This window comes from Pollachius pollachius, assembly GCF_949987615.1.
Source record: "Pollachius pollachius genome assembly, chromosome: 4".
In the NCBI taxonomy this organism is placed as follows: domain Eukaryota; kingdom Metazoa; phylum Chordata; class Actinopteri; order Gadiformes; family Gadidae; genus Pollachius; species Pollachius pollachius.
In genome coordinates this window covers 17,589,248-17,604,858 of record NC_136937.1, presented here as the reverse complement: position 1 = coordinate 17,604,858, position 15,611 = coordinate 17,589,248, and the positions used below count along the sequence as shown (strand labels likewise).

General features: G+C 44.9%; 2 protein-coding genes across 2 annotated transcripts; one reads left to right on the top strand and one right to left on the bottom strand.

Annotated features, from left to right (window-relative positions):
- Positions 1–216: 216 nt before the first annotated feature.
- Positions 217–6,226, bottom strand: LOC307074971 (beta-hexosaminidase subunit beta-like). The gene is made up of 14 exons (XM_079735418.1): positions 5,921–6,226; positions 5,640–5,788; positions 5,185–5,250; positions 4,693–4,739; positions 4,410–4,520; positions 4,200–4,301; positions 3,941–4,073; positions 2,841–3,021; positions 2,525–2,611; positions 2,125–2,197; positions 1,827–2,001; positions 1,286–1,376; positions 1,073–1,177; positions 217–561 (listed from the first exon to the last, which is right to left on the bottom strand). The coding sequence occupies exons 1-14, from the start codon at positions 6,172–6,174 to the stop codon at positions 498–500; spliced, it is 1,638 nt and encodes a 545-aa protein (XP_079591544.1). The 5' UTR covers positions 6,175–6,226; the 3' UTR covers positions 217–497.
- Positions 6,227–7,216: 990 nt separating this feature from the next.
- Positions 7,217–15,388, top strand: enc1 (ectodermal-neural cortex 1). Its single transcript, XM_079734793.1, has 3 exons — positions 7,217–7,489; positions 9,692–11,509; positions 12,808–15,388. The coding sequence occupies exon 2, from the start codon at positions 9,698–9,700 to the stop codon at positions 11,471–11,473; it is 1,776 nt and encodes a 591-aa protein (XP_079590919.1). The 5' UTR covers positions 7,217–7,489; positions 9,692–9,697; the 3' UTR covers positions 11,474–11,509; positions 12,808–15,388.
- The last annotated feature ends 223 nt before the right edge of the window (positions 15,389–15,611 follow it).

Below are 15,611 nucleotides of genomic sequence, written 5' to 3'. Positions count from 1 at the left end.
AAAGCAAGTGGGATATGATACACATGATTCAGATAAATGAATGATGTGTGTGTTGCATGAGAGTTGATGTAGCTTTAACATTCACTTCCCACGGTTAAGTCTTATTTTACATATTTGATGTGATCGGAGCCATTCTGGTTTCGTACACAACAGATTTAATTTGGCCAGCTCTTCCCTGATAGTCAGTCACAGGTGTGTGAAATGAAACACTTTCCATTCACCATTTCAAGGAATACTTTATTCATACAAACATTAATATAAAAAAATTTGATCCAGCATAAATGAACTTGGGAGTATGCAAATATTTGACCTGGAATCATGTAGAAAAGATTACAACTACAGAAGGATCCAATCCAGTCATTTTAGAAATAAGGTTGAATTTAAAAAAAAAGGGTTCAGTGCATTAACATGAGAGATCAATCTCACAAAAATCTTCAAAGAAAACGCATGATTGTGTGCTTCTGTCCGTACACTCTTCACTTTTCCAGGACCACACTTCAGTTGCCCTTATATTCATGTCGGCAGAAACTTGTAAACAAAGGCTCCGCAGGGATCCCACGCCTTGTATGTAGAAAAAGAAAGCATAAACAAATGTCAGTCATGATTACGGTCTGATAATTAAAGCATCAATTCAGCTACGTTCTGATTAAGAAACTACAAGATAAAAACAAGAAAAAAACAAGATTCAAGTAAAGACCCACTCCGGAGGGATTTGAAGCTGTGCATTCTGCTACTGGTGCCAGTGTGTCCTCGTTGCATCACACAGATTTATGCAAATGCAGCATAGCCTTTCACTAACAGTAACAAGCTATCACACGGTGGGTTCTTGTGTTGCTAAGCTCAGAAAAGAGCAGCAAAAAGCTATAGTAACTACTTTATGACCCAATATTCTGCATAGTTGTACGACGTTTCTGGCGACGTACTTTCAATTTACCATTTCAGGGTGAGAATGAAAAGTTACATTTTTAAACAAAAAATAACCAACATCTTTACAGAATCCCAAAATGTGAGGTCCCTGCCAATTCCAACCCTAAAACCAAGTACATAAACACAAGAGCACTAGGTCACTTACTCCACCATGCGGCAGCGGTGCTTGGCCAGGCGGCTGTAGGCGTCGTTGACGTCGGTCACATCTTTGGCGCTCCACAAGCGCTCCCCCACAGCACTGGCGCGAGGCCTGCACCCAGACAACAACAACACATTACATCTGTATCACAGGTCAGTCTTAACCAGTCTCACTGAAAACAGTGGTTAGGGTTCAGGGAGAAGTCTGGATTAAGCGTACCACAGCCTTGGCGTCAGATTGGTTGAATCCACAAATTCGCCCCACAGACAGGCCTCTCCACCAATCACCAGCTTGTTCTGGGCATCACTACCTGCATAGAACGTCATTATTCTTATGGGGGACTTCAAAACCAACTGATTCCCTTCCCCCCCTGTGCACAATACATGAGCCTGTTTAAAAAAGGTTTCAACATGTTCCCTTTACCTTTCTATAAAAGAAAACATACACAACTAAGTGTTGAATATCAGCCATGTTCCCATCATCGCTACCCTAGTACGTGAGGCATACGTTCATGCCACTTCTTTTTTTTGATAGTAAGTTGTTTAGCATCTTATCCTAGCTAGCTTTGTTGTATACAAGGAATGGGTTAACCTAGCGATTGTTATTGCTTGGTTCTATGAGCATGTACCTACGGCGATATATTGTTGTTTCTCCCTCTTCTGACAAATGTACTCATTATAAGTCGCTTTGGATAAAAGCGCCAGCTAAATTCCCTAAATGTAAACATAAATGATCGGGGAGGACACGGTGGAGCGCGGACCTTTGAAGTCGAGCGGCTCGACCTTGTAGTAGCGCTGCCAGTCCTGTCCGTAGCTGATGTAGTCCAGGTACCAGGGGGCGGAGATGATGGTGGTGTAGCCCGCCGCCGTCACGTTGAACATCTCCTCCTGCAGCCCCCTGTTCATCCACACGTTCACCACCGCATCCGCCGTCAGCTGCCGGGGTTAGAGCGGCACAGAGCACAGTCAAAACTTACACGTTGGGCAGCACACCTGAACGACTCCATCCACGTCGTTCATATTTATTACAGAATATGGTCGAATTGGGTCTTCAAGTACCTTCACGCCGTTGTCAAACACCTCCTGCCATATCATGGAGCCTTTCTTCGTTGTGGCAACGATATCCAAGAGCCTGTGATATTTTTATTATTATTATGAAGTTATCGGGAGGTCAGACAGCGTTGTTTGTTGATGAAGCAACACACCCTATGATAACACCTCACTTGTTATCACATCCAGATTATGGTTAGAGCCTCCCGGATGATTTATTAACCAACCTTGTTAGCGGTTGGTTAATGAATCAGAATCTGTTTCATCATAAACAGATTCTAGGTGCATTTAGATCAAACAAAACATAATTCCCCTGTCTATTTTACTACATATTGGATGTCTTCAAACATCTGCACAGAAGAGGTCCACTGTGGAGAATGCTTCATATCGTTTACTTTCATCCACTCACTTTTGGATGTAGAATGATTCCAGTTTGGCGTAGTCTTTTCCAAAGCCGTGCCCATCCATCCACTTCTGAATATCTGGGTTTGACTTCCTGTGGTGAGGAGAAAATACAGAAAAGCAAGTTTAAACTGCCATTTTTGTTTAGATAAGCTGTCTGTTCATTAAGGAGAGGGTAGGGGTTAGACATCTTGCGCAAGAATCCCTACAGGCAGACAAACCTTCAGAGCCTTTGGGCTGAAGGTCAAACATTATAACCACTAGACATTCCTGATACGTTTTCTAATTACTGTTGAATGAATAAACTAAACCTCAGCTCTTACCAACAGTTGAAGTCCACCTCGTCCCCTCCCAGGTGAATGTAGGGGTCGGGGAACACCTCGCTGATCTCCTTGAAGAGCAGGTTCATGAAGTCGTACGTGGTGTTCAGGATGGGGTTGACCGGCCCGAAGGTGCCAGAGGGAGTGGGGCCGGAGTAACACGGCGTCAGCAGGTCCTTCTGTCCTTGTGGGGTGAAGCGGTGTGTGGGGGTTGTGTGTTTTAAGTTTGACCATTTAAGTGGGCACCATACAATGTGTCAAGACCACTAGGGTCTCCATGGAGACGGGCAATCCGAAACTGTTACGTATTTTAAGCACATGGGCTACCATACATAGCCACTAGGAAGTAGGATCGAACACATAAGGTGTAATTACCATACATAGCCACTAGGAAGTAGGATCGAACACATAAGGTGTAATTACCATACATAGCCACTAGGAAGTAGGATCGAACACATAAGCTGTAATTACCATACATAGCCACTAGGAAGTAGGATCGAACACATAAGCTGTAATTACTATACATAGCCACAAGGGGGGCAGGACCCGCCATATAAGCTGCAATAACTATTCCAGCCACAGATGGCAGCACATTTGGACAGGTGAGGAGGGCGGAGCCAATACGACACATAGGACACGCCTACTCGGTATTGAAGCAGGGCCTGGAGCCAACGAAATCAGAAACATCCGGCAGTCCATTCTAGGGAGTTAGGTACAAAGGCCTGCTGTTTGTCGCTCACACGCGTGTCCATACAATTCCCCTCCTTTTGCTTCATAGTTACCATACCGAAATACTTTAACAAATAAAGTGAGTTAAAAGCGATCCGAATTAGACTACTTTCTTCAAGAACGCAACAAAACACGACTGGAGAAATAAATACAAATTGATAGAATCAAGCCTTCCCTGATTTTCTGACTAAGCCAACACAATCTTTGCACCATCTTGCCTCTGCAGTGATTGCAGCACGAAAGTGCTTATGAAAGACTTTAAGGTGCAAGAACTGCCAAAAGATAATTTGGTTGTTTTACAAACTTGATTCGATACGTTTATTTAGAAGAGTAATTCGCAGACCAGACCAAATAAGAGCAATTTAAAAACTCACCTTTGCCCCAGGACAGCGTGTGTCCGGGCGTGTCAAACTCTGGGACAACCCGGATGCCCCTCAACCGGGCAAACTCGATAATCATCTTCACATCGCCAGGCGTGTACACGTGGGTGTACGGCTGGTAGGCGCCCTGCTCGCAAAAAAATAAATAATAATAAGCAGCTGCCGGTCATGCAAAGCTGAATTTTCCGATGCAAAACATAAATACAGATATGAACCAAAATGAAGAGATGTTGTGCTTAATTACGACACTGACCATCTGGCTGAGCTGGGGGAAGGTTCTGCTGAGATAGGGGAAGGATGGGTCGTCCACGATGTGCCAGTGGAGCACGTTGAATTTGTTCATTGACATCGCTTCCTGTGAACGTATGAAGTTTAAAAATCAAGAAAACACCCAGAAACTGAAACATTGAATAAGCATGAAAAATGAAATAGTCTACTGTAAAAATAACGAGATTGGACCTACCAGATTAGCCAAGATGACTTTAATAGGCAGGAAGTGGCGAGAGGTATCTAGTAAGATACCTCTATGTTGAAATCTTGGGAAGTCAACTATTTTTGACGAGTTAATGCTTTTCTGAAAAGTTTAAAGAGGGAGTCAAAACCAATGCACCTGCACACTTGTTGATGCAGTTCAATGATTAATTTAAAACAAAAAATAAATGTATTACACCGGCCATGTGGCAAATAAATAGTACAATGCAGGTTATGTTTTCTTTTTATCAAATATCTCAAAAAATTAGACTTACAGCCCCATATTCATCTTCATACACCAACTGGCTGAACGTTTCAAGACCTGTAAAATACATTTGGCTTCATCTTGAGTTTTTGAGGACAAGGCGTATTTGTAGTCATTGTCCTCAAAAACTCATTTTGCAGCCAGCGTATAAAGCCAATAGACACCAGAGGTCAGGTTTAAGATAAGATAAGATAAGCCTTTATTAATCCCCTGAGGGAAATGCAGGCTTCATAGCAGCAATGACAATTAAACACAAGACAGCTATCCCTAGAGCAGAGAGTGAGAGATAATGCAAACATAAATAAGAATAAAATATGGAGGTAAAACACTGAGAAGCTGGCCCTAGAGATACTTGCTCAGTATCTCTGAAAGAGTGAATGTCAATAAACATATGTGCAATCTGTCAATAAATAAATATGTATACAGGCTATCAACCTCATATAGGCCTAGTCCTAGTTTTGAATGTTTGATAATTAAAATCAGGCAGAATGAGAATCCCTACCTCGAAGAGCACCCCACACCTTTGGTGCTTTCAGGATTGCATACGGCTGGTCCACCGTCAGTTCATCTGAACAGAGATGAAACAGTTGTCAGATGAACAGATGAACAATGGGCCCTTTTCACAGTAGGATAAACACAGGCACATCAAATGAATTATGTGTCTGTTTGATTTATGCATGGGAGTGCACCAGTATGGACAAGACTAGTCCAGTAAATACACATTGACCACGCCGGTGCTAGGATGACACAGACATTAATAAAACCGACCTAATGTTAAAATGACAGGAACAGGAGGAGACAATACCATAGAGGACCTGTGAAAAAGGTGTGTGTGTGTGTGTGTGTGTGTGTGTGCGTGCGTGCGTGCGTGCGTGCGTGTGTGTGTGTGTGTGTGTCGTGCGTGTCAAAACCTATATCTTCATCCTGCAATTATACAAAAACAAGGAAGTCACTCACATGACTCGTCCGAGGTCGCTCCGGGGTAACCGTCACATTCCGAATCACCTGATGTGATCCACACCTGTAGTTCTGACAACTCTGATGGCGCCGCTTTCCTTTTGAAATGTCCAGTCTTTCTTGCGTTGCCAAACACGTATTCATAATATCTGCAGATTATAGTGGGGCATATCATCTGGATCTTCTATTTCGCAAAAATACCCTTTGTTCTTATCAGACAGTGGAAAGAGGAATAACCACATGAAACACTACCATCAACAATAAAAAGCATACAATCTTACCTTCTGTATGCATTCTGGAGAATGTTGCAGCTAGGACCCGCAGACGATCCCTCGGCGTCCACCACCCTGAAGCTGGAGCTCGATAGTTTAAATGAAACCTCACACAAACTCACTTGCTGGGGCAGAGGCCAGAGAGAACCATAGGTGGATTCTTGGTCCACGCTGACGGTTTCACTGTCAATGTCATTGTATTGGGATCCCTGACATATAGCCACCGAGAGCAACAGCGTAGCGAAATTCAGCCCAGCTAACATGATGACATTCCCATGTGAAATTAGAATAACAGCAGAGTAACTGTCGCACACCCAGTGTAGTTAGAAAGTGGGAGGGGTTTAGCAAAGCGGAAGACAATATTGCTGGTGATGCGTTATGGACAACTCCGTGTTGTACACTACATTTGCCTGTGAACCAGGCGAATGTGCGTTGCGTTCTAATGTTTCATTTAATCTGTCAGAAATATAATCTGCAAAATAATACGCATTTGCGAATTGATCCGGCAATGTCAGGTGAAAGAGTTTATATTTTATCCGGTTGTATGAACGCAAACTGGAGTCGAAATGTATCATCACAAATGTGCATAGACATGCCCCTCTTAAAAGTTTGGTGGAAATATTTGCAATGTTTTCCGACACAATTGAAGTTACGACCTCATTTGGCGTTGAGTGTGAAATTTCCGATTGTCTCCCGGCCTCGAATCTTCTGGAGGGCGGAGCGAAGCAGCTTCGTATAACATCTCAACCCCACTCTATTGTCCACTAGGTGGCTCTATTATCATTTTAGACCTAGTATACTCCCCACTTACCAATTGATATGACTAAATACTGTAAAATACAGGCATGCACTGTTATATTCATATTATTTTGTTGATTTTACGTTTGTATTATTTACCATTTGTCTACAATAGGCCTAGTCCTGTTGCTACAGAGCAACAACATAAATTAGCAACCCCCCCCTCTTCTCTCCAATTAATAGGCCTACAACCCACGATATGATTTAAAATGCAGGATAATTTAATCGTTTATCAATGTTCAGCAACTAATTTACAATGAGAAACATTGTAGTTAAATCTTAATTTAATTTGTTGTTGTTATTGTTGTTGTTGTTGTTGAATGTTGAATAATATTGTATGAATTTAACTCATAGAACTCAGACCATGTGTAGGCTAAAGTCGGCCTCCCCAGTAATTCCTCTAGGTTGCTTCAGAAGGCGGTCCTCCTCCTCCTCCTCTTTGTAAACACACCCATTGATCCACAGCACGGAGCCCACAGCCGCTCACACTCAGAGCAGCGACACACGAGCCCGCTGCTAGTCATCCTCATCAGCCTGTTGTCTCTCTGTCCAACTTGTGATCGGCAAATTAGAAAATATTGCTAAAACCCAAATGTCAGGGCGAATTTAGACGATTACTATCGTATCTCTGTGAATGTTCATTTTGCGACTGTAGCGGAAATAATCCAGGATTATTGTCAAGCGCAAAAGAGCGTCGGAACCAGCATCGTGGCTCTATTAGAGGCGGCATGTTCGAGGGCGAAGACGGACAGAATTGACCTCCTGCTTTCACCTAAAGAGGTAAGACCCACATCCAACCAGTAGCCTGGACCACGGCATTGATCTGATCCAATCCTACATTAGAATGCAGGGCATTTAACAATTAGGCTGTCTTGTTTAATTCACAAAATGAAGACTTGTAATCTATATTCCTTTATTATAGGTCTCTTTAAATATCCCTGTATGGATAAGGCTTTATAGCACATAAAAGGCTTAGGTCAACTCAATAGGAATAGTGTATATTCGTTTGAGGGTTAATATCGTTTAACCATCATCTATGGTGTTTTTGCGATTCACCGTTTTTTTTTTTTCTGATTACACCCAAGAATGCTCTTCAAGCACATCTTCAGACCGTCAGACATGAGGCCATCAGGTGGACCAGCGTGTTGCTGCCTAGAGCGTCAACGGTTTGATCATGACCACGTTGGTGGCTCATCTTTGGGTTTAACACAATTAACTCCACCCCTAGAGATCTGACAGCTGGTTTGGGAATACAACCTTGCATCGCTTATATTACATTATTTCCCCCAAGTGTATTCGGTCTTGTTCTTCCTATACCAGACCAGCAACATTTTGTTTGGGTGTTCTTTCGTTTATAGAATCTCCCCTTGGCACCTCTTCCTGTGTGATAGCCATGGTCCACTGTGAACACCTGGCAATGATTTAGAACACGTCTAGTCGATCCGATGGAGAGGCGGAGTGTGTGTGTGTGTGTGTGTGTGTGTGTGTGTGTGTGTGTGTGTGTGTGTGTGTGTGTGTGTGTGTGTGTGTGTGTGTGTGTGTGTGTGTGTATGTGTGTGTAGCCTACCGCACAGTGAATGCTGCCATGCGTCCCTGTGGTTAGATCTTTCACTGAGGGCCAATTAGATGATTATTGTGATACTCAAGACAATGCCTGAGGAATGTGAAGTGAAGAGACAAGAACTTAGGCAAGGATTTAAAAGAGTTTAAGGGCTGAGGCAGGCCAACTCACAAATTGTAATTTGTGTTGAATAGATTCAGTCGTTTCTGTAGCAATTGTCCTAATATAATTATAATAACACTAATAGGTTATCTCAGGTAATATAATCGTATTATATTTACCAGACTTTGCTCGTGGAAATGTGTGTATTTCTTCCCACAAAATAATTATTCTTGCCCTGACCTCATGGTGATTCAGATTTAGTGGAATTCCATTCTAATTCCCTAAATTGCTTTTAAACTGTTAATTGTGTTTGCGGGCAGAAACGGTTTTGATTCATTGAATGTCATCCCTGAGTACTTATATGTTTCACTAAAATAATGGGTATTTAGGACAGCAGCATTATGACTATGCATGTATTACCTGATTAGTGCATCTCGGAAATAGTTATACTTATTAGGTCAAAGGCTAGCATTGTTGATGAATATTTCCAATGCTGTTATTTTATTAACAAGGAGGAACACAGAATAACATGCCTGATTGTGATCCCAGAGTCTAAAGACCAGGATTATGATGAATAATGCCTCCCAATATACAAATGAAATGATCATGATACAGTAGAGAGCTGGCCTCATCACCTCATCATGCAGAGAATCATATGAATGCAGGATAGGAATAAACAACATAACAAAACCATAATAGTTTGTTATGGGGCTATAACAGGTCAAATCATCAGGTAAATGTTAATTATGTTTATGTAAAGGTGGTTCCCTGTTTTTAAATGTCGACCATGTTTAACATGTTTGTCTATTGATGTTCCTTAATAGAAAGTGTTTAGAAACTCTGAATAAAAACATTTTAATGGGATTTAAAGACCCGGAATCTCTGACAAGTTCGGTATGAATGCACTCAGACCAAGAACAATGACAGTTACCGCTGAAGACGTGGAGAGCAGGCAAGCCCCAACCACCGACTTGCTAAGAGGGCTATAAGGCCAAACTAATTCCTTTTTTGAAGTGGTCTAGTGAGCAGGTCTTTCTTGTAAGTCCTGGTGAGTGAAGAGAATAAAGGATTTTTGGTTCTTCCTGGTTTACCTCATCCTGCTGCATCTTACAAACTTTAATCAAACTTCCTGAAGTACACAGGAAGACAATTTCTCCCAACTCCGATGTGTGTATACATATATATATATATATATATATATATATATATATATATATATATATATGATACCCTCAACACCTGTATTGTACATGCAAATCTTTTTACTCCAGCAAATATATAACATAAATCAAACTCCTTCCTTTGTTTGGTTTTTCCAGGATTCAATGAAAATGTCCGTGTGCGTCCACGAAAACCGCAAGTCGCGTGGCAGCACGGGCTCCATGAACATCTACCTGTTCCACAAGTCGTCCTACGCCGACAGCGTGCTCATGCACCTCAACGCGCTGCGGCAGCAGAAGCTGTTCACCGACGTCATGCTGCACGCCGGGCGCCGCTCCTTCCCGTGCCACCGCGCCGTGCTGGCCGCCTGCAGCCGTTACTTTGAGGCCATGTTCAGCGGAGGGCTGAGGGAGAGCCAGGCCAGCGAGGTGGACTTCCACGACTCCATCCACCCCGAGGTGCTGGAGCTGCTGCTGGACTACGCCTACTCCTCGCGCGTGGTCATCAACGAGGAGAACGCAGAGTCCCTGCTGGAGGCCGGCGACATGCTGGAGTTCCAGGACATCCGGGACGCCTGCGCCGAGTTCCTGGAGAGGAACCTCCACCCGACCAACTGCCTGGGCATGCTGCTGCTCTCCGACGCCCACCAGTGCATCAAGCTCTCGGAGCTGTCCTGGAGCATGTGCCTGAGCAACTTCCCCGCCATATGCAAGACAGAGGATTTTCTCCAACTGCCCAAAGACATGGTTGTGCAGCTTTTGTCCCACGAGGAGCTGGAGACGGAGGACGAGAAACTTGTTTACGAGGCTGCGCTTAACTGGGTCACCTACGACCTGCAAGGGAGGCACCCCCACTTGCCGGAGCTTCTGAAAACGGTGCGTCTGGCCCTTCTGCCCGCCGTCTTCCTCATGGAGAACGTCTCCACCGAGCCACTGATAAACAGCCAGACCAAGAGCAAGGAGCTGGTGGACGAGGCCATCTGCTGCAAGCTGAAGATCCTTCAGAACGACGGCGTGGTCAACAGCCCGTGCGCCCGTCCCAGGAAGACCAGCCACGCGCTCTTCCTGCTGGGAGGCCAGACCTTCATGTGCGACAAGCTGTACCTGGTGGACCAGAAAGCCAAAGAGATCATCCCCAAGGCCGACATCCCAAGCCCCAGGAAGGAGTTCAGCGCCTGCGCCATCGGCTGCAAGGTGTACATCACGGGCGGGCGGGGCTCGGAGAACGGCGTGTCCAAAGACGTGTGGGTGTACGACACGGTGCAGGAGGAGTGGTCCAAGGCGGCGCCCATGCTGATCGCCCGCTTCGGCCACGGCTCGGCAGAGCTGAAGCACTGCCTGTACGTGGTGGGCGGGCACACGGCGGCCACGGGCTGCCTCCCGGCCTCGCCGTCCGTGTCCCTCAAGCAGGTAGAGCAGTTTGACCCGGCGGTCAACAAGTGGACGATGGTGGCGCCGCTGAGGGAGGGCGTGAGCAACGCCGCGGTGGTCAGCGTCAAACTCAAGCTGTTTGCGTTCGGGGGCACCAGCGTCACGCACGACAAGCTGCCCAAGGTGCAGTGCTACGACCCCCAGGAGAACCGCTGGACCGTGCCTGCCTCCTGCCCGCAGCCCTGGCGCTACACGGCCGCCGCCGTCCTGGGCAACCAGATCTTCGTGATGGGCGGCGACACAGAGTTCTCGGCGTGCTCGGCCTACAAGTTCAGCAGCGACAGCTACCAGTGGACCAAGGTGGGGGACGTCACGGCCAAGCGCATGAGCTGCCAGGCCGTGGCGTCGGGCAACAAACTGTACGTGGTGGGCGGCTACTTCGGCACGCAGCGCTGCAAGACCCTGGACTGCTACGACCCCACCCTGGACGCATGGAACAGCATCACGACGGTGCCGTACTCGCTCATCCCCACCGCCTTCGTGAGCACGTGGAAGCACCTCCCCTCCTGAAGAACCGCGGGCCCCCGACGCCCCCTCTCCCGTGAGGTAAGAACAGCTCACGCTCTGTAGTCCCGCTTCACTGGACGCGTGAAACATTGAGAACCAAAATGTCTGGGGAGTTTTGTACATTTAAAGATGACTTCGATCGATTGTGTGCATCCCGTTAGTCAGATGCGCCTGGTGGTGGGTACGGATGCTAGGACGGTGTGGGGTGCCGAGTGAATGCTGGTGAGGTATTCGTTTGGTTAAAGCCCAAGGACAGTGGAAGGGAAATGGAATACATGTTTAGAGGCTGGAGGAGGTGGGGGGGGTTAGCCAATAAGACAGGCTTCAACTAGCAGCCGACAACATCCTGGTGAGACTAATCCTCTCTCAATTGGCTCCTCTTGAAGAGGTTATGGTCCCGCACCGCATGAGGGGGTGGCTCCTCACGCTGCGCAGGAGACCTCCGGTCCTCCCGCCACCCCCTCCCCCACCCACATACCACCCCCAGCCACACACCAACCCCTCCCCCCCCCCCCCTTCACCCCCCACCCCGCTAGTTCAGACTTAAACCTCTGATCAGTGAGATGAGGACACAGCAGAGCTAAGAGAGGGAAGCTGAGGTGCATCTGAAGTCTTCTGATCCCCCTGAATGAATAGAAATGCGCAACCACTCACACGCACACACACACACACACACACACACACACACACACACACACACACACACACACACACACACACACTGATAATATGTATCAAATCCGCATCACATATTGCCAAAAATACTGGTATACAATGCATTGATGGGCCTTTTAAAGCCTGCTGTATTTTAAATGGATTGCCCGAGTCATGCTTCATCCCCGGTGATCCTTCAGTTCTACTGTTTGTTCATGTGTGAGGGGATAGATCAGCCAACTGATCCAGGACTCCACCATCCACCATAACTGTCATTCATTCAGATTGGTAAACATGCACATCAGAGAAATGTTCAAATGATGGAATGGTCAGTGTTGCTCAGTTAAATCCATTGATACGACAATACATAGATTATGTAAATTTCTACTGCTACCAGGATACTGAGTGTTTTTGCGTAGCAAGTATTTCATATCATTCCCAGCTCCCTTCTCCTCCTCTTATTTGCTGAATCAAGATCAAGCAAATCATGGACTATGGCTACCTCCCATTAAGTTGCACCTTAATTGTGTGAATGCGTTAAGTTATAGCTGAAACAATCTTATCTAAGCTAGCCACATTGAACAATTTAACTAATATAAAATGTACTGGATTAACTATTTGTGTTACAAGTTTTCTATGCGTAATTTGTGATCTAATGTATTCTTTTTGTCTCCTTTTGTCAGATTCCACCATTTTGCATCATTTACTGGATTCCAACTGTGAAGGATCACGCTTAAACTTCCTGTGCGACAATGACTCATCTTTGCTGTTCGGAAAATACCCCCCAAAAAAACAAACGACGTCCCGACACCTGACTTCATCTTGATGTTTCCAATGTGAGGACATTGATGACAAACAACTGTGCTTTTAATCCTGGAAGGATTGAACATAGGTTTGTGTGTCCTTTCCCATTTCTGACCAAACATCTCAAACTAATCCAACACAAACAAACCAACCAACAAACCGCTGCTTGTTGTATGAACTGCAAAATCAAAATTTCATATTGCATCCTGGGCTTTTGACATTCAAGTCATGCAAACTGCATAGTGTCCATTGAAGATCATCACCATTGAGATCCTCACAAAAATGCTTGTGAGGATCTGTTTTCTTAACTTGTTCTTCTATGAAATGAAAAGAAAGAAATGAAACAAAACAAAATCACTCTTCTCAGAGACTGTAATCAATTGCATGTCGGATGTACTATTTCAATCATGAAGGGATTAAAACCAAGAGTGAATGTGCTGTGATGTGGGGCGCGTTCCAGAACACGCTTTGGGAGGCCAGCCAAATCATGAAGGGCACAAGAAAACCTTTGCTATTTTTTATTGGACTCTTAACAACTCTGCTTTGTTGTACCGTTTTCCTCCCCCGCATCACCAACTTGGTGGTCACATTGCTCCCCTCCCCCAAATGCTGGCGAAGCAAAGGTCCTTGTATGTTCTGATCTTTGAGGGTCTCACACTTGGCTGTGGTCTTCCCACCCTCTGGGTGTTTTTCTTTTCATAGTTTTACTGTCACCAAAGGTCATGAGGTCATGGGTTCTTGATCAACAGCACCAGCTGATGTGGAGGATAGATCAGGGGTCTGGTTGGAGGGGTGGATGGTGAGGATTGTGGAACCGTCATTGGGTCATGACCTGTTGAGCTGTTTTTGCAGCTCCCCCCCCCCTCCCGTTCCCCCGTCCCCCGGCTTGAAACAGCTATGATCTCAGCTAGTGCACACCGAGGGCAGTATTCACACGTTGGCTTCCTACAAAGGGAGCCGCTGCACTCCTTACCCTGAGAGATACCATGACCACCGATGAACAACGATAACAGGCCGGCTCATGCTGTCCAGGGGTCTTTGGTGAACCCCTGGATTTAACATACGCAATGCTTACCCTAAATGATGGCAGAAACTGCCTTCATACTAGAGATAAATAACGTCACTTTAACCTTACCAGAGATGAATCAGCTTTTTTCTTTTTTAAACCTGCTGCAATGTTTCTCCTTAAGTCTTAATTTATATGAGGGTGATGAGGTTCAATAGCGATACTATTTATTCCCGCTCTGCCTGCCCTGGAGTCGGTCCAGGGTGTGTGTTGTATATTATTTGGTATTATTATGAGACTGTCTTTTGCACAGTTTTGTCTCCCTGGGGTGCATGTCCTCGTTCAAAGATGATACAGACCAAATCTCTCCAGTTCTCCTGAATTATAAAGAACATTACATTAGATTAGAATATTGCAAACTCTGCCCCCCTCTTGGACCACATCCCAGAGTTGAGGCATGCAGTACAAACTTCTTATATACTGATATACTTCTTACATACTGATACTACATGATTAGTATCAGTATTTTACTCCGATCCCTACTACAGTTCAAAGCCGTCAAAGTCCAAAGCCGCCATGGGCCTCCAGAATTTCTTGCGACACGATAACCACTCGTCAGGCAAGCTAATTGTTTTTAGTGTGTTTTTAGCGCCACCCCACTATCAAAGCCCTAAAGTATACAGAGAGACCCCAACACGGTAAGTAATGCCACGGCTTGCCCAGCTGTCGCCAGCACAGCTGAGCTGTGATTGTGACATGGTTCAGGGTGTCACCCCCAAAATCCCTAGTCTTCCTCCCGACTCCCATGCATCCATCACCAGGCTGATGTAGAGTAGGGTCGGTTCTGAAGACGGCACGCTAACGAACGCAGACGCCATAGTACTTTTTCACTATGCTGTTGTTGCTAATGCACAAAGACAAAAAAGGAAAAAACGCCCAGCGAGTTTGTAATGACTACAAATGCACAATGTCTTTATCAAAAAGAAAAACTTGCTAACAGTCATTAGTATGCTGTTGTGTATGTACTTCTATGTAACCCAAAACAGTGGTGTCTTTCATTTGAATCAGGTTTTTTTGTCAAACGTTTTTTTTCCTCCCCTCTAGAACAGAACTTTGTGCTAGAGCCAATCAGCAATGCAGGCCCTTTGAATGTACAACTCATTGCTGACTTTGCGTTTTTCATTGTTTCTGACCTTTTCTCAACCTGCATCGTGTGTCCATTTAAACTGGATGTCATTGGAGCTTTGAGCACATTCTGACTTTACATTATAGCCTAATGTAAAGCCAGAAGGAATTCCCGGTCGATATGTATTGACATTTATGTTTTTATCATTTCAATGTTTCATTTTATTTATCTTTTTTAAAATGGCATTGTTTTGTACATGTGGATTTTTTTCACAATGTGAAATTCATGGCTTATAGTAAACATAAGAGTTTTTTCCTCTTGACTGTAACATTGGTGTTTGGCTCTTTTTTCGTGGCATTCATACTCAAGTCGAAAAGTTTATGTACAAGATATTCACAACCCCTCCTTATAACGCACACATTATATAAGGTGTGTAACAGGCTTAACATAGTATGGCTTTACATAGTATAGGCATCCTTCCCTCCTAAACAACATTGGCAAATAGCGAAACCCTACTCCGGTGCGCTCATTCAAAGGGTATTTCTATGCAT